Source organism: Chroicocephalus ridibundus, chromosome 1 (genome assembly GCF_963924245.1).
Source record: "Chroicocephalus ridibundus chromosome 1, bChrRid1.1, whole genome shotgun sequence".
Classification (NCBI taxonomy): Eukaryota; Metazoa; Chordata; class Aves; order Charadriiformes; family Laridae; genus Chroicocephalus; species Chroicocephalus ridibundus.
The window spans coordinates 134671711-134698759 of NC_086284.1; the positions used below are offsets into that span (position 1 = coordinate 134671711).

General features: G+C 41.7%; 1 protein-coding gene across 5 annotated transcripts in view; it reads right to left on the reverse strand.

Moving 5' to 3' along the window:
• The window catches only part of SCUBE1 (signal peptide, CUB domain and EGF like domain containing 1), a 218861-nt gene extending 195813 nt beyond the window's left edge, over positions 1–23048 (reverse strand). For all 5 annotated transcript variants that reach the window (XM_063354685.1, XM_063354678.1, XM_063354669.1 and 2 more), the window contains exons 1-2: positions 22897–23048; positions 19954–20076 (exon numbers count right to left, since the gene is read on the reverse strand). In XM_063354685.1, the coding sequence (XP_063210755.1) occupies positions 19954–20076; positions 22897–22984 (211 nt within the window). In that variant the 5' untranslated portion in view covers positions 22985–23048. The remainder of the gene's footprint in view (positions 1–19953; positions 20077–22896) is intronic.
• Between the last annotated feature and the right edge of the window lie 4001 nt (positions 23049–27049).

The window sequence follows — 27049 nt, forward strand, 5'->3', positions numbered from 1 at the left end:
AACTAGCTGATTGATACAGACATCATTCACCATTTTTTTTCCAACCCCTGTAGGCATCTCTCTCATTCTCAGATTCCATACCTCCAATCTTCTTTTGCATTTCATTTTTAAATTTCTGTCCATTGACAAAAGGAAACAATCCCAAGCTCCAATTCTGAAATAAATTTCCATATTACCTGTCAGTGGATGAACATTAACTTATTTTCTATGGTCCTTCATGCAGAAGAACAGAAGATGGCTATTCCTTCTTGCTCATTTCAGAACAAGTCAGTGGCAGGTCACATACTGTAAAATGGAAGATTTCTTGATATCATACAGCACGTGCTTCTTTAGTCCCTGGCAGATTGACACTACTTTGGTTTCAGGCTGGGACAACTAAGGCCACAAGCAGTATGAGAAGCTATATAGCAGTGGTTTTCAACATTCTTGGATATGAGGAATGTTGTGTTTTCCAGCAGAGGTGCAAATCCTGGTATAGGAAATTTACATCTTAAGACAGCCAGCTTACCTTTTCAAACTATTTGTTCCATGTGTGCTTTAGCAGTAGCCTTGGGCTACTGCAGACTCCTGGCTGAGAACTGCTCTGCTCTGCTAGTTAACAACTCGGGAAATATAATTTATATCATGTAGGATTTGTAAAACATAGGGCTTCCTGTCATCCTGTATTACTTGTTCAGACTCCCTACTTTGTATGGGACGCATATCAGACATTAATTTTATCAGCCTACAAAAACTCCCATGAGAGTACCATACAACTAATTTAGCTATGAGCAGAGGAACTCTGTATTATGTGCACTGTTGTGCACTGCCATCAGAGAACCACGGCACATACTCAAATGACCTGTTCAGGGCTGCCTTTCATTTCAACATTTACTGAAGTCTTGTGGCTACTTCTAAACATGATACACACGGGATCCATGGATTTGTGTCCCCTGACAATGCTGGACCTAATAGTTATGAAAGCAGACAAATCAACTCTGCCTATTATTTTGTCACCTGTTCCCCAAATGCAGACAAATTCATACAGTTCCGCAATAGCATCCTTTATGAAGTGAAGGCCTCCCAGCATTTTGATTTGCAGAGAACAGCAGAGAGCAGCCTGTAAGGACATGACAGAAGTCACTTATATATTTATCATACTATAGGTGAAAATTCAGTAAATTCCCAGTACTCTCTGGCAAGGCTGTTCTGGAATAAATTTATTATTTCTTAAGTTTATTAATAGACAGTATATATACATGGATTCTTACACCCACATTATCTTCGGACTTAAATAAATTTTCTTCACTTGTGTTATTTTATATTTGTAAAGATCATCTCTATTCAAGGTCAGGTTGGACGGAGCTCTGAGCAAACTGATCTAGTTGAAGATGTCCCTGCTCATTGCAGGGATTTGGACTACACGACCTTTAAAGGTCCCTTCCAACCCAAACTATTCTGTGATTCTATGACTGCCACGCTAAGTCCGTCACAAGTATGATGACTGTAACTCCTCACCTATTAAACTGCAGCTGACTGAAGGATAACTTGGACGATCAAAGCATAGATCAATCCTTCTTTGTTTCAGAATCATTATGTTTATTTTTGCCATACATAGTTTTTCCAACTACAGATGTGTTTATCTGGACTAGGAAGGTCCACACGATGGTTCTATAACACACACAGAATCTACTGAAAAATAAGGGTATGGATCATTCATTAAAGCTGAACTAAATAAAAGTCCCTCACACCTTGTGGTATTTAGGACTCCAGAGTAACCTTGGCAAGAGTAATATATTAATACCAATATCAATCATTTTACAGTCCACTTTTTTTTATCCAGGAGATGGTACTGGGGATTTCATATTTTTCTTCTCTTTTCTATGGTGTCGTGCACTGTATATAATTTATATTTTCAGGAGAGTGGTAAGTATTCATTTTTCTTTGAGTCCCTTGCAGGGCTCAGGGATCTTTTGGAAACAAATTGAGTAAAACTAGTTGAGACGACCCTACATTTAAGAGAAATGTCTCCTTTATGAGCTTGATACATTTGCTTCAAAGAGATCTGAGAAGACTAAATTGAATAGAAATTAGATCAAAGAGTTACAATAAATCTTTTAAAATCTGAGATAGGCTTACAAAATGCTCTAACTCATTTTTGTCCAGCGCTCTTCAGTTTTGTGCACTGTACAGATGGTAAAAAAAGTTACTAGGCTACAGATTTTGTTACGCGAGAGTTGAAGGTGATCAAGTCACATTATGTTTCCATAATGACAAGTTCAACTTGACACAGAATTATGTTTCAGAATCTCAACTTTCAGTCAGTTAAACCTTATTAAACTGTTATAATAAAATAACACCCTAAATGTGAGTGCATGCAAAGCACTGTCTGAAACAGTTCACAGCTCTAAGAGCTATCTCAATCAGAAGTCAGTGGATTTGGGAACCATACAATCATGAAATGTGAAATTATTTTCAAGATGCCAACACATTTAGCAATTTTGCTGCAGAACTCTGAATTCTGGCACAGGCTCTCGGCTTCTTAACAACAATTCTGTCTCCACAAGGTATCTGCCATGTAATTTTGTTTGGGTGTAGAGACTGAACATTTTCCATTTTTTGAAAGCATGGCCCTGGCCAGTAGCAACAAGAAGCCCTAGATGCTGTTGTAGTAGATCAATGCAAAAGGGTTTTATTGTCAAACAAATATTACATTAATGTAGTTTTTGGATTCAAGCTTTTTATTCCTGAAACAGAGAACCCTGCCCTACTGATACATCTTGACAATTCTAAAATTTTATTTACAAAGGGAGTTCATTAGTTGTGATGTAGGCTTTCCTTATTCTTTTAAAAAGCCACACAGAAATTGGTCTTGTGTGCCAGAGCTCTATTTATCACCAGAAACAAATAGTAATAGAGACAATCTGAAAACCAGCGGTAAGAAGGCTTTGGGTTTTGACCTTTGGAAGTGTAACAATTGCCCAGCAGAGACAAAGATGTACAGATAGTGAACACCAGCATTGAACCCATCAGCTTTTCCATCATTACTCTTTACAGACTCTTCAAAACGTTGCCTGGACTCTTTGGCCAGTAGAAAAGTAAGCAAAAGAAGGGACTCTCTGAACAGGAACTACTGAAGTCACACACTCCCCTTTGCCTGGCACGCAGGGGTGAGGGTTAGATGAGGCCAGGGCAGGCCGTACAAACACCTATTTCATAGTGAGGAAAATCCAGAAACAGCAGTAAGGATGAAATTTAAAATTCAAACATGAAAAACATCATTGCTGACCTGTGAATCATCAAATATTTTCAATTGCAAGCTGTGCTCACATCTGATATTTGGACAAGAAAGAGAGATAAACCAAACAGATGCAATCAACTAGCTTTGCCAAGAAATTAGACATTTCTGCTCCAGTGTTCAAATATCCTGTACTAGAAAGCACACACAGCTTCCAGCACCGTTAATGCTATTCAGTGAAAAAAGAACGAAACTGGAGATATGGAAACAGTAACATGGGCATTTGCTGAAAACTGAAGAGAGCTCATAGTCATAGCCTGGAAATTTTCCTTTTGTAATTTTATGTAATGATATTTGCTTGTTATGTTGGGGAGGTTGTTAGGTAGAAAGAACAAAAGAATGCCTACAACTTCTGTGCAGTATTCAAGTAATAATATGCATTTGATAGAATGCACCATAGAAAGACAGGCAGTCTAATTGTACTGCCCTCCTCCCCAATAGTACAGGGATAAAAGTGGGTAAGTTTATATAAATATGTGTTTAGTCCTGTAGAGTTATTCCAAATACTCTAATTTAGATGATTTATCATGAGATGCCTTTTACAGCAATGCTATTTTATTATGCACAGATAAGCAAAATGCAGTAATCTCTTGACTAAAGACTAATCCAATAAACAGGTTTTGTTGTTTTTTGATTTTTTTTGTATTTTTTTTCCTTTTAAATTGGACAGTACATCCAATATAAAACTAAAAACTGGAGAAGTCACTTTTTGAAATGTTCTTGACAAATTCCCCATGCTTCTCCTTCCCATCTTTCTAGAACAATCCTTCTTTTAAGGCTATATCTGGTGTACATTCTTAGTGTTTCTGAGATATATAAACAGAAGTCCAGGGGAGAACACACTACAACATCCTTGGCTATCCATTGAAAACAAGGCACCAAGCCCTGGCTAGTTAGCTCACCCATGATTAATTCAGGACTTCACACTTAGTAAAAGGCTCAAAATGAAATAACAGGGTTATGGGCGCTTATCCATGGCACCTGGTTTAACCATGTAACCATCTAACGGTAGATCAAGCTTTTCAGTGTACCTATCCATTTTTCACAACTGACTTGAGACTCTCCTTAATGAAGTCACATTTTCAGAAAAGTGGAAAAGCCAGTCATTTTGAAGATGTTATTAGTTGCCAACTGAAAAATTAATATTTGGTTTTGTAGGATTTGGCCATATAGAGAAACATGATGTGACACTCATGGTAAACAATAGTAGACAGGAGGCCGAAAAAAGGTGCATATGAATACCTGTTCCTATACAATTCTTTTCCAGTATACTGAGCACGGCTAATCACCTATCTACCAGCTGTGAGTTTTGCAGAAAACTTGTAGAAGCAAATATAATCATTTTCCTTTTCTATTCTGAAGATGCCATTAAACACAGTGATTTGAATGAAACTTCTGGCTTGAGAAGTCTCTAAATCTCTAGCTGTGTTTTTCCATGCCCAGTTCTTTATAATCTACCCTAAGCATCCACTACTGGCTGCTGCCAGAGACTGCACATCAAGCTAGACAGATCTTTAGTCAGACTTGGTCTGGCCAGCTTACACACTTTGGATGTGAAAAGATAAATACACTTAGGTATGTGGCATGGGTAGGGACCACTGTTCTTTGAACTTGCTGTAAAAAGCCACGATTTTACCTTCCTGTAATGGGCATAATTTAACAATCTTTGTATACTCCATCAGCACCATACAACAAACTGGACAATAAGGAGAAATTCTAAAAAACGCTTAAGGGGTATTCCAAAGACCTGATAACTAAGCAAACAAGACTGACATTCAAGAAGGTCTGTCCATCTCCATAACTGGCACAAGTGACTTTTCTTAGGAGTTATTTCTAAGTCCACATCATAAAGGTCTAGCAGGCTTAGCGTAAAAGACTCTTAATGATAAGTTTAGCTTATGCAAGCAGATAACTCAGCTACTGGAATTAAAAGCAATGCAATTTAAACAAAGGTATGATCACACAGTCTAGCAGTGCTTTCTGAGTAGGATGTGCCACGAAAAATCTTCAGGCTGAGTTCTAAGAAAATACAATTAAAACAATCACCTTTTTCCTAAAATAAGCTGTCGGGGTTTGTTGTTGTTTGTTTTGTTTTGTTTTTTTTTTAAACTATATGCCTGTGCTGGAGACGTGAGGATCTATTTTAAATTAAAGAATAAAAAATGTAAACCTGGAACTGGAAGGATGAATTTCATAATGATCAAATGATAATATTGCAGCTTAAAAATCCCCTGTCCTGGTTCAATTTCAAAGCACAATTAAGTACAGAACATTTCCCATTAATTTCAATGGACTCTGAATCTCACAGCTGCAGGCTCTTTGGCCCAGATACACCTCATCCAACTTTACATGCCTACATTGTAGATGTCCACATCTGTGTTAGAAAGAGACTGTTATTTCAGGACGTGATTTATCTGACCTATTTTTGTCTCCATTAATGCAAGGTGAACTGCATTAAGGAAATTCCTATTTCTCTCCATCAACTACAAAGGGAAAGCAAAGCAAACCCCTTAAGTGTACTGATCGGTACTGCCAAGATCCATTTTCATCCACAGATGAAATCCACCCTTTATCCTCTTCAGATACCCCTGAAATGAATAGAAACTTTACCAGTATACCAAATGCTCAATAGATAGAGACACGGCCTCCCTCCCAATATAACAGACTTTATTTTTACTGGAAGATAGGTCTCAGGAAGGAGTGCAATGTGAAGCCCATAATCAACTGTCTGAGCACAATTTAAACGTTACACTAAATGAATTATAGGATGTATTATTAACGGTTGTAATTATATGTCTAGTACACCAGTTAATTGAAGTGACTGACAAGCGTTCACTTAAGGACAGAGAAATGCAGGAAGCTAATATTTGTATTAATTCACATGTTAATTTTGTAACTTGTGACCCCAGAAAACTTTTAAAACAAAGGGCAGCAACACGTTTTCAAATTACCTCAGGAAAAGTGAAGTAATCCCACCCCCCACCAGTCAAACAATTTTACAGCCAGCAGAAGGCACAAAACCACATGGAGGAGATATTTTTAATTAAGTGCAATATAAGGAGAATAATGCTTACCCATATTCAGTCTAAACAATTATTGTCAAAAGGGCCTTAGCATTTTAAAATAAGCCATTTAAGAAAGGCTTACTGTTTTAACCATAGGCTGTTTCCGATTATAAAGTAGAGCTTTTAATTAAGATTAGTAAGGCCTAATTCAAGCTATAATTTGGTTCCTTCAGTTAGCAAATGTCTATTAAAACTGAGCAATTAAGGTTAAATGGGTTGAAGCATTTAAAGCACTCTCCCCTGCTTCAAATACTATAATAGAAAAGGCCATGTCAGTGACTAATTCAGACCAGAAGATATATATTTCCCTTAAGTTTTATACTTCCTTGTTGATCATGAAGTTTATTAAAGAAGAATCCATTGGTAAACTAGATTTTCAGTGGAACATAACATTGTTATATGTTTGTATGTTACAGTTTACCATCCATAATTTAAAAAACAAAATACAAAATATGAATTCTGTACTTTTATAAATACAGTATACAGTTTGCTCCTATTTTGGCTTTTCTTACTTATTTTCATATAGTTTAGTAATAAAAATATGTAGTAAACTTCCCAGTAGCATATTTCCCCCTTTTGACAGTTGTGTTCATACTTGGCATAATGGCCTTAAGCACATATGTTGTGTGTCTGTACTTCTGACAAGTAAAGGTAAAAGTATGATTTGTATGACTTACATAAACCACATTCCCACCTCACCTTCCACTTCCCATTTTCACAGCGTCTTCAAAGACTGAAATTCTTCATGCTGGGTCTCATCTTTAAGATCAAGTTATTTTAGCAAGTTCAAGCAAAATCAGCTGAGCAAGCTTGAGACCTGTATTTCTGAAAGCATGACACACACCCACACATACCCCTGCCCAGCCCCCACCCATCAGAGCCCTCTGAAACACTCATACACAAATGGCAAACCTCTCATACATTTTCTGGACCCTTCAGGACTCCCAACAAGCACACAAATCTTGCCAACATAAATCACATAACGTGATCAAGACACCAGGTTGTCCTCTTTATTAAACACAAGACCTACAGAATATGCTGTGTGCAAACAGGATCATTCAGGAGGCTTCACAATTACAAACACTAAGGCGTTCCTCAATGAATTGCAACATTAACAGAAATATACTAGTCCTTCCAGAAAGCATCCCTTTCAGGCCTCCATCCCTTCAGTCCAGCCTCCTGGTAACTCAGGCAATTACATCATGTAATCCTACTCAGGATATTGTCTTCCCATTGCAGAGTAGGCTACAATAACTGCCTGTTACCTTACGTACAGATCACCAAAATACTTGTCTTAAAAACACCTAAAATTACCACCAGTGCCTAATCATAACATCAATATTAATGGCAATGACTAAAAGCCTTTCAGGATAAGCAGTACAGGAATGTATTCTAGTAACTGTTGTACTCAGATACAGGCTAACATGCAAATTTACAAGATGGAATACCTCAGGATGCTTAAATATACTATAACGATATACTATAATAAAGGTTTTCTGAAGTAATGTGGGCACATACAGGTATTCATGTATGCATATGCACTCACTTTGTGCAACAAAGTCCAGTGAAAGCACTCAGAAATGTGCATTGGAAACTTTTGTATTAAGTGAAAGTACATTACATCAATAAGCTATTCTAGAAAATGGACGCAATTGCTGCTGCTATCCTGATTAGATTTGTGTGTATTCCCAATTCAGAACAAACGCTAAAGCTTTTGGGTTTTGCCTCATAAGACCACATGTGATGCAGTCAACTGATTTATTTTTCTATAATGCAGGTCTCACACTTCCTGCGAGAAAAAAAAATTTTAAAAGATTTCAAAACAGAAACAGTAAAAGGTTGTAAAGTGTCAGAAGCATAAAGAAGATAAATAATTATTATATATGTTTAGAAGTGACTGTTAACATAAAAATTAAGTAACACCTTCGATTTTATACATGTCATAAAAAGAGTTGTTTCCTAGTCAACTGGAACAGTTAATCATAATATAAACAACAGTTTGAGGGAGTTGTTTTCATTGTTACTGCTTTTGAGAGAACTGTAATAGAAAAGTTCTTCCATTCTGAAGCCATAATCTCCTTAGATGTTAAACTGTATACAGAATAAGCAGCTTCCGTCTTCTCATAGTGAAACAGTCTATACTTAATGAAACAGACCAGACCCAACTAAACCATTTTAGTCTTCAGGTTTTTATTTCAGGAAAACAGGCTGAGGTTGTCTGTTCCTGCCTTATACTCGTTCCCTGGCTCACTCTTACAAGTCAAAACAGTCACAGGTCAGAGTAATTCTGGCAGCCCTCCTTCCCTCATTTCTTCCTTGCACTCTGAATACGTCTACACACTCCAGTCTGAACAGAGGTAAATTCGCTTTTCTAGGAATTCAAGCCAAGCAAAAGCCACAGGGTTCCACTTGTGTCTGCCCTCTAGTAGCCAAATAGTTCACAGTTAGCCTCCCTCGTGAAGAAGTCCCATGGCTTTGGGTCAGTCTGCAACGCTGGCCAAGCGAGACTCTTTCCCCAGTGTGCCCACACAGACAAAGCCACTATGAGAGCCCTTGGGAAAATCCCATCACAAGTCAGAAGCAGAAGCAATCAATTCAGAGCACCTGCCTTTCCTGTGTGTCGTATACCGAGACCAGTATCAAGGATCAGATGAACTGCACCACTGTGCAAGCAGTAATTGGGCTGGTTTAAGAGAAAAGCAGCGCATGGGGGGAAGGGATATGGAAAGAGGAACTTTGATTATATTCCTCTTTATACAGGTTGGAATACACCAGAAAAACTGAAAATTCTAAATAAAGTTAGACTTTGGTGCTCTGTAGTTAGATAACAATATGGACATGTTTCCAAGTCACAGTTTTGATGCAATCCCTTTCCAAGAAAGTTTAGCAAACAAAAAAGTGCAAAAAGAATAAAGGCGCAACTCGACTCAGTAAAGACACTAACATCTCTAGAGATATGAAGTCAGGTATCAAATTCCTCTCACATACGTGCTGCCAAAAGATTTAGATATGCATTACCTACGCTTCCCATTCAGCAAAGTAAATACCCACTTACTTCGACCACTTTTTCACTGTAACAGGGAGACAACTTGCTTGAAAGTTTTGAATGTAGCCTCTGCTTCCAGATAATAAGGACAAATGCACTTCAGTGCAATTTCCCTCTGACGATAGCAAGAACTAGAATGTGCAGCAGTTACATCCTGTAGTATTTTCAGCAACAATATGTCCAACGAATAACAGCTCCTGCAGAGGTTCCCATTCTCTGGTTTCTGAAGCACATTTTGCAGCAATACCCTCCCTCCACCAGTAACATTAATAACAACCAAATCAGTATTATGCATCACTTTTTTTTTTCCCCCAGTTAAATTTTTGATGTTCTGTGAGCACAATGCCTTATTAAACATAAGGACTGACAATGGTTCATGCAGACTAAGGCATGGGAACAATGGTATGCGGAGTTTAGCAATCTTAAACTGAGAGAGTAAATGAAAATTGGCTTTTTTAATCTCTGAGATAACAGCTCATCTGCTTAACAAATTGATTATAGGGATCAGAACGATCTAACGGTCATTTCATCTATTTAATATTTCTGATTCTGTCTTTGGTGGCTGTACTGTAAAACATCATCAATAGTTGTGAAAGTATTTTCTTTAATTTGATACGTTATCTATGGGGCCTACAGCACCAAACAAACTGCTCATGTGTTACGCTAAGTTCAGGTCTAAAGCACCTGCAAGATGAAGGTCTTACACCAGCTTATTAAATGATCCAGATTTTTTTTTTCTATTCCTTGGTCACTGAAAGAAAAACTGTGATCTTCTACAGCTCCAGAGATGGAGCACTGCGAAGCAGAGTGAGACAATATCTTCAATTTAGTAAAGCACTTAAACAGAATTACTTTAAAGGGTAACAGCTTCTTAAGATTAAGCACATGCTCAAGTACTCTGATGACTCAAGGCATTTGAACAAAACAACTCTTCAAACTGTAATGTAAGTGTATTCCTTTTGCTGAGCACCTTAAAATGTGTAGAAAAGTCCTGAAATTTCAAGAGGGGCTGTCAGACCCCATCTTCATTTTCTTATAATTCGGCCAAACATTTATGTAAGGGCTAGATTTTTTCATGCAAGGAATCTGCTTTAAAGTAGGTCTTTCTTTCAGCTAAAATTTAAAACAAATACATACATACTAAAGCAAACAAAGAAAAATACCCAGAAAGTTGGCTTTTTTCTAAAGCAATTATATGGAAAATTCACTGCTTTACTATGTTTAAAAAAATCTCCCCCAATTATTCAAACAGATTTAATGCTCTCAGATTTTGTTTCCTGTAAGGAGGTGGGGAGTTACCTTTCAGCAGATTTCTTGGGACAGAAAAAGCTGGCCAAATTGCAGCTGAAAATTCACTGAACAAAAATCAGACATTTAAAAAATCCCTAAAAAAAAAAAATCCCAATCAAATAAGTTCACCAGGTCAGCAAGCATCTGCTGAAATTTAGGTAGCTACAGTTTCCAGAATGTCCTTCTTGGTTGGTGTTTTTTCAGCCTTAGGCTGTAGTTTCACAACACAATGGCTCCATCCTCTTCCACAGGTACAGAGACTGTATACACCACCCACAATTCCCGTTACCTCAACAGTGTCCTAACAGCATCAAAGTGGATGCTACCTGGCTCAAATGCACAGAAGACAAAAGCCACATTACTGGAGTTTATGTGGGCAAGGGTTAGGGAAGTAGCAAAAGGTCACATTCCCCACCTCCTCTGGCATCATCCAACCAGAGACTCCCCGACCACGTCACGCATCAGCTTACGTTCAGCCTCAGAACAAAGAACGTGTATTTTGGTAGTGCGATGGACACACAGGAAGACAGTCCCATAATCAAATGGGAGCTGAAAAATGATGGCAAACAGCCACGCAAAGATGTCTTTCCAGCCAGCCACCTGAGCAAGGAGCCATGGGTCTGCAGCGGTGGGAAGAGCAGGGAATGTGCTGATGCACAGGTGAACTCTGAGCTGGTGGGGGGGGCCAGGAAAGAGGTGCAGAAAAAGGAAGAAAAAGTGAAAACAGGGCTGGTAGGAACAATTCTGACTTGAAAACAGACCTCAGGAGAAAGGATCAATAAGGGGTCTTGCAGCTACCAGCTTTCCGGTTCCAGAGGTCTTGCTGTGGGACACTGGCTCTTAGAATAATACTGCTATAACCACAATAAGCCACTGAGAGAGAGGACAAGGGAAGGAAAACTGAATAAAATAAAAAAGTAGCAGGTGAAAATATACTAGGAGAGGACAAAAGAAAGAGAAGTAGGATTTGCAGTAGGGAAATTACAAGGTTAAGAGACAGATGAGTAACAGAATACACAAGACAACATAATGAAGACTGCAAGGAAAGGGGACTGCACCAGAAGTAAAGGTGACAGGTGGGAAAACAAGGAAAACCGTGCAGTGTCTGGCAGATGTATAAAGAATGAAGACAAAAGGACAGACTCTTACTTATTGAGCTTAGTACATTCTATTTATGCTTTTTCATTTTATTATAATTTTCCTGGCAGATAATTTACACTGTGTATTTGGGGGAAAGGAGAAGTTCCTTCTAAATACCAAGTTTACATCACCACAGGAGGCCACCCTGGGTTCTGCAGCTTAGGAACTGTTGAGACTGATGAAATTTTATATATATTTATAAGCTCCCAGAGCACCCGTGGACCATCCAGCAGACAGGGAGCTTATCAACTATTTAGAGAAGTGTCCTTGGAAAAAAACATATTTTTTCCAAATTGAGAATTACATGTAATACTGCTGAAGAATGAGGCCATATTTCTAGCTGCACGGTATTTGTTTATGCAAAATATAGCGATACTTGTATCCAAGAAGAACTTCGGGGTGGGGGGGAAGAAGTTGGAGCAAATGTTCTTTTTCTAAGTAAAAATGGAAGATTTCCAAACTGGACCACCGGGGGAGCTGTTCACTGAAGCAGCATTATGGGCTGCCAGAAAGCAGCTCTGAGAAGGTAGGACAGGGTAAGGAGGAAAAGGGAGAGAAGGAAACAATAGGGTGTGTGACACATGGGGACTGATGACACTGCGAGCAGTTAAATGTGTCATGTCATCCCAACTGAGGGTTATTGTGGTTTTATTGGATAAAGTGCTGAACAAAGTCAGAAAAATAAAGCAATCTGAAATTAATTAATTAATTAATGCCAGGCTCAATCCTGGCTAAAACAAAAGCCTTATTCAAGGAACAGACGAAGCGTGAAGGAGAAAAGAAAAAGTTATCTTAAGCCGATAATTCACTTAAGCTGTAATAAAATTATGGTTTACGACAGAATGTTCTCAGGAGTTTTTTCTTGCTTGCTACTTCTTCTCCATCCCCTAAGAAACTCCATTCCCTGAAGTAATTCAGAAAACTGGCAAGCTGTGAATCATGTATCAAATGTAAGCTGCTTTCAGTGAAATCAGCACAACGGCTCACACAGTGTAAAGCTATAATTCCCATGAATAAAACTGGGAAGGAAAATTTGACCCTTAAATAAAAATCACCACAAAACTGGGAGGTGGCAGAGTATCTCTTCCTCTGTGCTCAGAGGAAGCCAACAGGACAAAACCAGCATCACAGATTTATAGCAACAGATCCCATCCAGAACACAGCCATTGTGGAAGGGTGACATGAAGTTCAAACACACGACATTAATGCCATCTGTTAAGGTACTGTAACTGTAAAACTAGAAAGCACAGCAGCTTCAGTACCTAATATTCACTACAGACATCAAGACTACTGGACAACCAATTCAAAAGTAATTAGATCAGTGTCAAAGCCTCAAGCACTAAACTGAGATCAAGTCACAAAATGGTTACACAGAAAATAACAAAATTAGAATGATAGGAACAAAGGATGACAAAGGATGAAAGAGTATTTAGGAAAAATGTTCATATTCCATCCTCCTGCAGCTTTTCAGAACAGGCAGACAAAGGGTATACATATTTGTGGTGCTTTTGGGGCGGCGGCGGGGGAGTGGCATAACTCAACACACCAGCACAGGACTATTCAGAAAATCCTTTGTTCCTCTGACAGATACGTAGTGGGATATTATTAGTAGGGACTATTAGTGGATTTGACCAAACCAACTTCCCAGAGCACCTTCTTGCAAGCAACAACAGTAAGACTATGGATATAGCGATAATATTCAGCCTGAAATGAGTCAATATTTGCAAGATCCCAGAGGATCACCCTTCCTTGAGGGAATGAATTCACCTTCTATTGCAATTAGAAGAATCATCAATCAGGAAGAAGTCACTTAAGCTCCCTTGTTCAGTGGCATCACTGTTATTCAGCGGAGAGACAGAGTGCACAAGCCTGAACCCACTAGAGTTGCGCACGCACCACGATGCCCAAGTTTCGGAAGCCAAAGGACACCCAACACTCTCACACAATATCACTGATAAAGATGCTCCACTTAAGAAAGAATTGCTGAGAGTGGATTAACGGGACACCGTGGAGCTTTTAAAGAAATGGGATCACTGTTCCATTTAAAAGACATCCAGAAGCCCTTTACTTACTTATCACTTATCACTGCAGACCAGAGGAGGCTTCAGTGCGAGATACTGGACCAGGAGCTGGGAAATGAGAACTCTGAAATGTCCTATGCTGTTTCCAGGTTGATTGATTCAGAGCAGCTTTGTCACAATATTTGGCTTCATTTTTGAAGTGCATGAGAAGAACACAGCAGATATTTGAATGACTAAAGTAAAACTAAAATCCAATGAGTGAGACCAGCTTCTTCAGAAAAAGAAAGACAGAACAGGTGAAAAAGATTAAAATTGTAAGAAGAATATTAAGTCAAGCCTGGAGAAACAATCATTATTCAAATGAGAGTGATAAGGAGATAAATTTTCTAGATGTTTTTCCAACTGCTAAGATTTGTTTACAATCCTTTAAAAAAGATCTAACAAACAGGTATAAGAAGAATCTTGGCCTCATACCCACAATATTACTGAAGATGATAAGGAGTAGTTTATCTATACTGTTTCTGATTCATTGTAAATGCAATGAGCTATCATTTTAAATTTCAGTGTATTGCTGCAAAAACCACGAGTAGTTTAAATTTTGACTTAGGGACATTATTGCACCTGCAGCATGAGGACATAATTGCATGGGATAGACCCAAGAGTCTCAAACATTTGCCAAAGTAAGAAATTCACTATCCTATTGTTTCCACAAAATCAGAAATCCTAGTTCAGAAAAGGGTTTTCAGTTAACAATTTAGAGATTATCTGAATGGTACTCTGTGCTTTTCTGTCTGTAGCAGGAGATTGTGTCAGAGACAAAGCCAGATGTCACAGAACATCAATGGAAATAACAAAATCTAGGTATATCAATGCAAGTATTTTTCCAGATACCATATTGACTACTTCCATCCACTGTACGCAGACAAATGTTAGGAACTATTGCAGAAATCACGATGAGCAGCACATCAGCCCCAGATTAGGAGGTGCCTTGCTAGATTGTTGGGCTGTACATTTTCCAGAAGCTCCCTTCAGCTAAGCAGTCCTTAGATGAGCACTGGGGTTCAGAAAGGACGATCAGTCTGTGTTTCCAAATGGACATATGCAGAATATAACCTACTGTGGGGCTGAGTATACCTGTGATTGAGGCAGGAATGGTTCATATTATTTTGAGATTGTATCAAGCTTAAACCCAGTGAGGTGCTATCACTGGGGTAATCAAGAATAACAGCCCTCTTTGGAGATTACCATGACCACCTGCCTGTTTACCTGGAATGATTACTTACATCAGGAAAAGGACTGCAAGTACATCAGCATACGACAACCTTACATCACCAGAACTGCACAGGCCAACTCAACTAGCAGTCAAGCAAAACTGCTGCTGATATAGCGCCGTTTTCGAACAGAGACAGAAAATCACCCTCTCAGGGCACATGCTATCAAGATATTTTGCCATGGTACATGTATGTTGCCCTCAGCAAGAAGTTCATCGACAACATTATGATGCTTCACAGCAGGAATAAAAGAATCATAAAAAAAGTACAGGTGAAAGTTGTGAGCATTTCTCTTCTGTACAAAGAGTTCAAGTAACATGACAACAACTGTATGAGACCAATTATTAAAAGAACTGAAGAACGGTTATGCAAATACTATGAAAGACACCAGAAAAAAAGCACCAAGAGGGAAATCTTACTCAATATGGGAAAGCTCAGAGCAGAGTTTTGCAACCCAGAAGCAACAGATCCCAGTGAACACGTCTTAAGGAAACAATCACATCCACCCAAACACATCTTCTACGTACTGTAGAGAAAGAGTCCTACACGTAACACATCATCCAAAAGAAACAGACGCTACAGCTAGAGCAACTCACTGAAATCACAGTCACACTGGGGATAAACAGTAGTCTGAGGGAAAAAAAAATGTTTAAAATAGAGAAGAAAGTTAACATACTAACTGGATATAAAATGGGCAGAGATAAACATCAACCAAAAATTATACAGAGTATTTTAACCATTAATGGTGTGAGGGTTTGGAATAGCCTGAGAAGCAGCATGGGCAAAAAAAAATTAAATAGGTTTGAGAGGCAAACCCCTTCATAAACCGTGCAGTGACAGAGAACCCTAAAACAGCAAACACAACATTGGCATCAGGGACAAAGGAGGCCCTGTCAAGGCCTAAGGAACCTTAGGACTTAGAATCCTTTTGAACCCTCTGGAATTTCCATTGCTTTGACACAACTTTCCAGCTAACAATTTTATTGAGATACTAACCTGTGGGGAGACCAAAAGTCAATGTAGAGAAGGTAAGGACAAAGACCTAGGGAGCATAAAAGAGTGTGCTTGCAGCTGAGTGCAGGCCACTGCATTTGAGATACCGACTAAAAGCACAACAGGGAAGATTTCCTAGGTAACAGTAGGTCTGCCAGGGGAACTGAATCAGTTATCAATTAATAGAAATGGGCACTTGAAAGCAGTATTTTTTTAGAGATTACCTGGGTTGGACACACTATTCTGTCCTATGAAAACGCCAGCTGGAGAATTTGTGGTCAGAGGATATTGATATACTATGGGACATGGGGAAATATCATCATGGTAATGCTGACCATATGGCTTGACATATAGCTGGTTGGGAAAAAAAAAAACTGAAATCTACAGAGGGAAGCAGGAGCCAGGACACAGGAAGAAGGAGCAACTCTTCTGTCTGGAGAAACAACTGTGCTCTGTGGAAAGAAACAGGTCAGCTAGATCAAGCAAGAAGGCTACCCAGAAAAAAAGAAGAAAAAAGGTAGGGTAGATCTGCGAACTGATAAATAATCCTCAATCCTCAAAAACTCTGGAGAAACACAATCCAAAAGACATTTTGGGAGAAAAGCAAAGTTCAGAAACAAATTCCCTGTTAAAGGAATTTAACAAACTGTCAAGAAAATGTTTCATTTCAGTATAATTTCTGCTAGAGCTCTCCACAGGTCCTCAAAGGAATGTTTCTGTCTTACGTATTTCTCCCCACCCTTTAGGTCAGAGCAGCAAAATATGCACAAAATCCTGCACAAGGGCCTGGGCTCCGCATTTACTGCATTAGGCTAAAGATCCCATTTTTTTAAACTATTTTTTTAAATAAAAAACTATAAATAAATATGCAAGAGTACACAAATACCTATTCACATACTGGACATATTTGTACAAATATGTGCTCCATTGCTTTTATAAAACTTAATCATCCAAATCATGTTAGCTCCCATACTCTACCCCTTTCTCTAAAAATGGATTTTAAGTGAATGAAAGCAATATTTGACTGACGTTTAAAGTAAATTAACATGCATACCTTTCTAAATTAATTGTAATGCCTCAATATAACATAAACTGTCAGCTTACTATAATTTATTAGAATAAATGTGATCATATATTATAATTTCTTTAAGATCACTGCACTATATAAATTGCGATTCTGCTTGTTTAGTAAAATATAGCTGTATATGAGAGCCTGCACTATGATGGAGATAGTTATGCTATAACGAATGTCCTTTAGATGTGAAGCAATATAGATGGATTTCTACAAAATTGAAGAGGCACATTATCTGTACAAAAGACATCCTTTTCTCATAGGTAACTATTTCAGTGATCAAAAAGCTTATTTAGAAAAGCTAGTTGTAAAGACTCAGAATTGTTTAATGACTCAGCTTTGGTTTTAGCACAACAAAAACCATTTGGTGTATTTCATCTTTGTTATTACAAGCACAGTCACTTTTACCTTAAAAGAAAAATTTTAATGGCTGATTACTGGTGTTGCCTTGTGACAGAATATTAAATATCAATCAATACTGTTAGACTGTTCATTTCTGTAGGTTTTGAATACTTGACCTCAGGATGCAAAATAAACCCACTCTCTGTGAACAGCAGACCTGAGACAGAACTTACATCTGCCACTGACTTGTATGACCATTCCTTCACCTCTATAGTTTTGAGATTACTCACTCATAAAAAAGACATGATATCTGCCTGCCACTGAAGGTATGTAACTTCAGTAACAAAGTTTCAAAGTACTTTGGGATCAAATTAAGAGGTACTACATAAGTAATCTAAAATAAGCTCCAGAAAGGAAGCATCAAAAAATATTTCAAGCTTTCCGCTTATCCCAAATTTTGGTATTAATTACAAATTTAAGATACAGAGCTGATCCAACATCTTTAGAACTGTTAGTGTAACATTGTAAAAAAAAAAAGTCATATATCACGTATAGTAATACCTGGTTTAGGCACCTGACATTCATTTACCTGACTAACACTGAACAATTAACATTCATGCAGAATGTGTTGCAGTCAGCCCCAGACTGCTTTACTTATCAAGCTTGGCAGACATTAAATCCATTAGATATGAGTTTGACATCAGCCACAGAAATTCCATGATTCTATACATCATTCCACAGAGACATCTGATTTTTTACTACTTACTGAGCTCTCTTTTTTACTGAGACAAGGTAAGTCAGGCAAAGAGAAATATGTATATTAAATAAGCATGAGTATCAGCCAGGTCTACCATTAAGCAGAGCTCAACAGCTAAAATATGAGCAGTTAAAGCTTAGTAAACGTTTGATGTGGAAAACCAATACAACAAGGAGGACCAACTCTGAGAATGCCCCACAGCTGTGGCCTTGCATTTTCTCTGCACAGAGCTCTTTCCCTGGAAGGAATGAATAGAGGAAGAAGTGGTGAAGGATTATTCTATTTGCAAGAAAGAAAATCTGGCTTCCAAATGAACAGCAACTCAGAGACGCTAGAGCACCAAGAGGTGGACAGCAGGAATTTGTCTCTGTCAATTTAAGTCCAAGACAGAAAAATATGACAACCACAAAAATGCTTTATGAGGGCACTTGAACAAACACTTTGGAAGTCCATGGAGAATAATATGTGGTTTCAAATTTTTGTAGACTTCAGCAAAGTCATTTCTAGGTCTTTAATCTTTTTAATGGACTGGTCATATACCTTTTGAAAAAGTTTCAGTCTGCCATAGAGAGGGACTTGGAAGGAGAATTTTTATAGCTGCTAAGCATCTACAAGTAGGAAAAAAACCCCAATTATCCTGCATCTCTTATTTGTACAGCATTCTGCTGTGATTACAATATTCGTTCTTTTCACCAGGGAACACTCTCTCTGCTGAGGTTCAATAGACATGATGGAGTTCATAAAATCTAAAATATGAGTGTACGCAGTGTCTAATAAAAACATGCTAGGTCTTTTTCAATTGCAAGGACTGATATAAGGACATACAGAAGTAAAACAACTTTTTAAAGTCTGTGTAAGTACAATAATCTGAAATAGTTCCTTTTAAAACAGTGTTCCACAAACTAAAAATACATGCTCATGGTAAATGCATAGTATCAAAGAGAGGCAAGCTCCAGTGTCTTGTTTGAGCTGATACAGAAAAACACCCACTGTAACTAGCCCGGGGAGGATGCGTGAGAAGGATGATGGTAAATGACTGTTAGCCAGGCGGAAGGTGCAAGCTTCCCTGGGCCTCAGAGGGACCCGAGGACGGGGACCAGGACAGCCCGCACCGCCGCACCGGGCCAGGCTGGGGGGGCCGCAAGGCCGGGCGGGGGCCGAGGGAGGCGGCCCAGGCTCCCCGTAGCCCCGCGGGCTGCCCGGCTGCGGGAGAAGGCATGAGGCCTCCCCGGGCGCCGGCAGCCGGGAGGGACGGCCACCCCCAGGCCCGCCGTCCCCGCCCGCTCTCTGCCGGGAGACAGACACAGACGGGTCCCCGGCCCGGCCGCGCCCCGGCGGGGCGGGCCCACGTGCTCGGCGCGGCGCTTCGAGCCCTCGTCGGTGCTGACCCGGCGGCAGCCTCGGTGGGGCACGGCCCCCCGCTTTTTTTTTTTACTTTTATTTTTTAATTTTGTTTTTATTTTTAGAAGCAGGCTGGCGGAGACGATGTTTGTGATGCCGGACAATTAGCAAAAGCAGCAGGGGGATGCTTGCCAATAAACACCGAGATTTGAGGTTAAGCAGCTGTAAATCTGCATTAATCGTTTCAGGAATTCAGCTATTTACAAAAGCTTTTAAAGAGCAAACAAATAAGAGAAGGGAGGGGAGGAGAGACAGGAGAGGAGCCGAGCTGTCCTTACCTTCACATTGTTTCCCTTCGCCTTTATAGCCTGGCTTACAGATGCATTTGTAGGATTTCGGCGTGTTTTGGCAAATTGCATCGATGTGACAGTCATCCGTAGCTTCTGCGCACTCGTCAACATCTGGAAGCACAGAACGAACCCCAAGGGGACAGATAAGAAGGGAGACCTGAGACACAGAAAACCCCTGAAGAAGCTGTTTGCTTGCCTGCCTTCCCACTGTCATCCTGGAAATGGGAACATCTAAAGTTAAATAACTAGAACAAACCAACGTGTTATTCTCCTTAAGTCATTTATAAGCAGTGCTCCACCAAGCTAGAGGGACTCGGTCCCACGTTTCTGCATTAGGAAATCATTAGACATACTAGTAATTAGCGCCGGCTTATATAGGTCTGGTACTGGAGATCCACATCTTAGTAAAACAAGAGAGTGTTTAAATGATCTGTAAGATGAGGGGGGAAAAAGCCCATTTGCATGTTCTAGCAAAGAGATCTTCTTAATTTAGAAAGATAGACCCTAGTGTAAATAAACTATGCTGGCGGGGGAATGAGAAAAAGAAATATTTGAACAGCAAAACCACATTAATCCTTTTTATTAAGAGGCAAAAAATAATAAATAAATGGAAGACCATATGAAACGCGGTAAGCTAGCATGGAGCAAAGCAACCTGCAATAACATCATCTACATGGACTAAAACTCACTTCGAAGGAAAAAGTCCCAGCAGTCTTCCCGGCCCCTGCCCGGGCGGGTGCCTCACTGGTGAGCCGGACCCTGAAAGGGGGGACCCAGACCTCTTTTCTTGTTTTCAGCCTAGGAAGCCTTTACAAACATTTCAGTGACGGGCATCCGTTTTCTCCCCCCGGATTTAAAGAGGATGGGGGAGGGAGGAGGATGAGAGAGAGTCGAGATTTGGTAGTCGTGGGAATGTTAATGAAGTGAACATAGAAGAAGAAGAAAAAAAAAAAGCTCCGACCTATTCAGGGATGGGGTGTGCTGCTAACACGGGAATATCTAAAGCCCTGCCTAACCTGCCTTGCCCCCTCCGCGCTCCCCACAGACGGTCCCCGGCCACCCCCCCACTCGCAGCGCCCTGTGCGAGAGGCTGCGGGGGGGCGGTATCACCACCGGAGACCGGCGCTGCCTCGGGGAGACCGGCCGCGCCAGGCCGGGCCGCTGTCAGCCGCCGCCGCCGCGGTGTCAATACCGCACCTTGCAGGGATTTCCTCACCATTTCACGCCACAGCCACATCTGGGACTGCCGCGGGGGGGCGGGGAGGGGGGCAAGCGGGGAGCGCACTGCCTGGGGGGGGCGGGTTAGCAGCCGGGTAACAACCGGCAGTGCTGCCCGGAGCACAAACACCCCCCCCCCCTTGATTTTTAGGAAGTATTTAGGAGAGAGGGTTGTTGGGGAGGGAGGGAGGAAGGGGGGGCATCCAGCGAGAGACATGTGCGGTTGGTTTCATGCCAATTAGATTAACAGATCCTCAAAAAAGGTGCACTAAAGTGAAAACAGTTTTATTGTTAGCCTGAAATCCTAACGCTAATTGTTTCAGAAGTGCTCACTCAGCCATCCCCACTGATAACACACGGATCCTTCAAAGTCACCGGGAGCAGGAGGGGGCTATTTAGAGAGGGGAAAATAATCAGATATCCTGGCATGGCGCAGAGAACTTCTCCGAGAGGTGCGGACCAAGACGGCCCCGCGGGGCAACTCAGGGATCCCAGCAGGAGAATTGCCTGAACTCGGTATTGTGTTTTTTTTTTTTTTTTTTTTTTTTTCCCAAAGAAAGAGGGGAACGCTTTCCCCTTCCCAAACGCAGAGCGCTGTATTTTCTGGAGAAGCGCGGGGCTGCTGTGGTCTGTTTCCCTCTTTCTTGTCCATTCATTTATTTTAACCGCTGAGAAGGTTCAGATCTAGCTATGATTTACGTGAATTCGCTTAAGGGGTCCGAGGGTGCTGCCCAGATCAGACAGAGATCCAGTCAAGCACAGAAAGAAAAGAAGATTGGATGTTGGGTTTGTTGGTTTTTTGCTTTTTTTTTGTTTTTAAATGCTTTGGTTCATATTTTTGACTCATTAAACCGGCACCCATCTCCCATCAAGATCAGCAAAAGTGACGGCTGGACTCTTTATAGTGCCGTCAAAAATTCAAACTGCATTGAGCCAAGGGGGACATTTCACAGCAACCAGAGGATGCCTGGGAGTCAGGCGTGAATGCCAATGAGTCAAATGAAAGGGCAAAACCAAATATGAGCCCCTTGCTCTGCTCCACATCTCACATTGCATTTCTTGGACTTTAAGAACTTCTACACTGACTTCGTTCACATTGTTGCATTTAAACTCTTGTATCTGAAGAAAAGAGATTTTTTTCCGTCCCCCCTCCCCTCCCCCCTTCACCTTAAAGGATTTCTAGCACAACTTCAGAGACTGCATACACATCTTTAAGAAATTACTTTGGGCTTACAACATTACTAGGCAGATGGGGTTGGGTTGTTTTTTGTTTTTTTTTAAACACCGGAGCAAAGACTTAATATCATTACTGCTATTAAACAGATACAAGCGCGGCTGTTAAGAAACGGCAGGTCTTTGGGTTAACGCGCAGACAGGCAAAAACCTATGAAGATATAACAGCCAACGCTTCCCCTGCGGAGTCTCTAGGGTTTAGCACAGATTTATCTCGTAGGCACTTAATGAAAGTAACTTTTTCTTCCCAGTCTCTCCCTCCAGACGTCCCTTGGCTCCGGCAGTGTCAAACACGCGAGAAAACACCTCCCCACCACAACTTCCAACACCCCCGGCAGTACTATCAGCAAGAAGTGACCTCCCCCTCAACACCTTACACCAGGGAGAGGAGAGCGGACAAACACGGTTTCCCCCCGGGGCCACGGCTCCGCGCCGCCCGAGCCTGGGGAAGGCGGCACGGTGGCGGAGCCCCCCTCTTACCTGCGCCCCCGCTGCCTCCCGCCAACCTGCCGGCCCAGGCGAGAGCGAAAAGCAAACAGCAGCGCCGCGAAAAGCAAACAGTGCCCATGATAATGATGCGATCCCCGGCCCCCGGTGCCTGTCTGCGATAAGGGACGCGCTCGGGGCCGGCCGCGCGGAGCCGCCGGCGCTGACGCCCTGACAGCGCCCCGCTGATTCGCCGGGGCTCCCGCGGCGGGGGCGGTGCCGGCCGCCGGGGCGGGCTAGGGCGGGCCGGGCCGCCCCCCCCACCGCCCCGCAGGCCTGCCCCACCGCCCCCGCCCCAACCACCGCCCCCGGGGCTGCCCCCGAGCCCCGCCGCCGCCGGGGGCGAGGGGCGGTCGGCGAGACAGAGGAGCCCTTCCCCGCCCCGAGAAGCGTCTTGTTAGTCAGGCGCGCGGTGCTTCTCGGCGATGTGCCCGCGCCCCTGCTAGCCACCGCTCACGGCTCCCAACAGGTAGGGGAGAGCCGTTGGGGGCCGCTACCGCGCTTCGTCTTCGGGCGTCACCGGCTGCGCCAGCCGCCAGCTTTGTTCCCCTCAGGGGCCGGGGCGCGCGGGCGGACCGTTAGCGCCACCCCACCCCTCCTCGGGAGGGCGCCCCCCAGCGGCGGGGGGCGGCTCCGCGGGTCGCAAACCCTCGCAGGGAGCAGGGAGGAAATGGCTCCTCCCGAGCTGCCGGCTTTGAAGGCGGGCGAAACCGGCCGCCCATCTCCTTGACAACGGCTGAGAGGGATTTCCCCCCTACACCCCTTCCCGGGCTCAGCCTAAAAGAAAACTTTTTTTTTTTTTTTTTTTGGTGTGTGCCCCCTCACTCCCCCCCTCCCCGCCCGCCTTATTCTTAGCCTCGCCTCACTCCTGGCGCTGCCGTTCCCGCTCGCCTCGGGCCGTTGACCAGCCGCTGGATTTCTCCAGCGTTTTGCCCCTCTCCAGCCGGCCACCCCGGCCGGCCTTCTCCCGGCCTCGCCCCTCCCAGCCCCGCTGCACTCGAGGCAACCCCGGCTCCCCAGGTGACCCCTGCAGCCACGGCCTGGCCCGGCCCAGGCGCTTTCGCCAAAATCATCATGGAGGATGTAACCTGCCCCTGCTGCAGCCGTGTTTTTGTGAGTGTCGTTGTCACCACCACCCCTGAAGGAGAAAAATCCTTCGGTTTTAAACCCAAAGATGTTAAATTTAACCCCGCAGAGGCAAATTGTGTGACACTGAGGTCTTCCAGACAGATTGCTTTTAAATGACCGCAACAACTTGCAGACATCCCTTGTTATGACTCTACACCCCTATTCGCTTTACACCTTTCATAGACCCCCCACCCCGCTGAAATGCTTTGCTACTTTAGGTTCTCCTAACTCCCCCGCAAGGCTCTCCCTTGTTTGCAATATCCACTTGTCATCTGGATAATAAATGCACCCTGCCATAGCCTTAGATGCCTCTTTTTGTCAAGTTCCTTCCAAATGTATGCAAGTTTCAGTACAATACACTTGCCCAGAAAGTCTCTTTAAGCCTGACAAGATGGGAAGGAAACGTAAGAAAAGTTGCTCAGCCCAGCTGCTTGGTTAGTAAAAATACATGCCACTATCTTTTTCCTTCATAAAACTAAGTGAGGAGTGCACAGCGCAAAAACTGATTGCTTTCTGAATGTTTACACCTCTGCTTTGGGCATTCCCGTCCTTAATCCTTTAGGGGTGGGGCAGGGGTATTATTATTTTAATTCCAGCCCCTTATTTTTGTGTGACTACGCCGAGGTGCCGTTGTGAATTCCATGCCCGAGTCTTCCCATGGATACACTAAGCGTTTCTTCCATGTAGGTCCCCAGAGGGATTACCTGGTACCTTAGAGCTCCACCTAGTGAGTTTTATGGCGTGCTGTAGCAGAGAGACCATCATCTCAATAATTATATCTGCTGGTAGGGTGATCTTTACCTTGTTAACATCACAGGCCACTCTTTCTAGAAAGGCTCTTATTTTCAAAGAATTTGCAAATATGAGTTTTGTCCTAAGTGAAAGATGAGGCTTCTTACTAACTTTAAAAAAAATATTTCGCAATTGGCCCTGTCATTCTATTTCATGAAATCGTGCTACAAGTTTATTTTCCATCAAGGAATCCACTAGAAATGTCTAAAAATTAACTACCTCAACTTTTAAAAAGTCATACTGTAATAAAAAGGTTTGCTAAACCAACAAAACACTCCAATTGCCTTGGTGACTTGCTCTCTAGCACGTATTAGAAGTATCACGTTATTTACATTTGTTAAGGTGCTCTTAGAGAAATCACTATGCTTGTGCCTTTTATCTTCCCTGATTCTATACATTTATAATCTGTACAGTACTGATACTACCTGCGTAGCACTCAGGAAAGGGAATCACCTTGATCCAAACACCACACTATCTATATATGTCCTTGTATACTCCAAGAAAGCTAAAGATCCTCCATAGGTGCCCATCTTTTAGCAAGCTTGCCTTTTTTTTTTTTTTTTTTTAAACCGAGATCCTGACTGACAGAACATACGAGGAAATACAATGGTGCAGTGTTTATCGAAAGAAGGTCTGACCTAAGAGTCAGGATCATCACACACAATAAGGAATACAATCTACAGTGCCAGGCTGAATATTTCCAGAAGGGTCTTTCCAGCAGTTTTCCTTCTGAAGGGCAACATCTTCAAAAAGGGATCCTTGTGAACTTTCACCTTTTCACTTGTAATTATGCTTCTGTGCTTGTTTATCATCATCTAACATCATCCCTATGCCAATTGCACAGATGCTTCCATGAAAAATTAAATATTAGAAGTAATGACGAAGCAGCTTCTCCCAATGTGGAAGCCAAGAGCCAGATTCACGACCACAAATCTGCTCTGTGTCACTGGAGTAAGATATCCGAATTGAAGGTGGAGGGGACCTAGCCTGGGAGCCACTGCTGCTGTTTAAGCTCTGTCTACCAATGTATGTGAGCTCTACCTGAAAACCTTTGGGCAGCCTGCAGGGACAGCTTGCATGGGCTTCTCATGTTCTTCCATACCAGTATCTTTAAAGCTTTTGGGGAATATTCCAATAAAATAATAATTGAGGCCAACACTGCCTCAGGAGGCAATGCAAGCTATAGACAGGGCTAGGAATCAGAGCAATCACCAAACAGGCTGTGCAAGCTTGAGTAAATTGTTGTAACTTTTTGTTTCTCTTTCTTCCCTCTGTCCATCTTGCCCATTTACAAGGCAAGCCCGCTATAGTGGGGCTTGTCTATCACTGTATTAATAAAGCACCTTACAAAATAGCATACTAAACTTATTTTGTCTGTCTCCCCAGTTAAGGCTTTCACAAGGCCGTTAGGCATATAAACCCTGTTTGGGGTTAACTTGAGTTCTTCTCTTTCCTTGGAGTGTTGTATGAAGGACTGAGTGAAACCTGGCTTCCTCAGACAGGGGACAAGGCGGCCATGTGCCAGAATTTGTGCAGGCAGCACATATACTTTGAACCCTGGACTGCGTCTCTCCAAACTTTATTTAAATCTTTTCTATTAGGAGAAAAGGAACAATGTAAAACCAGCTCCTCAAAGAAATATGGACTATTTTGCATTACTAGATGTACTTAAGGGAAGCTTTTGAAACTAGTGGCAATGGACACGTATAGCACCACATGCGCACTGCTATGTTACTTCTTTGCAGGAAAATACAGCACATAAATTTCCTAGAAGTTAAGTAATAGCATGCAGCTGAAGTAGTTCAATGATTTGTCCTTGTACTTGTGAGAAAAGAAAAAAAAAATCCATCACAGTCCATAATGAAAGTGGAAAGAAGTGTCTTTCTTTCAAGAAAGAAAATTCAGTGTCTGAGAGGAGGAGAATTTTTTTTCTTTTTTACCCTTTAAGGGGATGGGGAATTACGTAGTAGTTGCTTTAACAGTTAAAAGGGCATATTTATTGCAGAACTTTGGTGAGATTACAATAAATTTTATCTCACTCTCTCATCAGTAAGACAGTGGTTGAAAGCTTGTGGAAGCAGTGGCCAAAAAACGTGTAAGTCCATGCCAAACTTTGAAGAGATAATCAGCTCATGCTTGAGAGCAGCTACTCTCCTATTTCTACTGTGATCTTATCTTCCTTCAAAACATGTCACCTGCTTCATCCAACTGACCCTCCCCTTTCCTT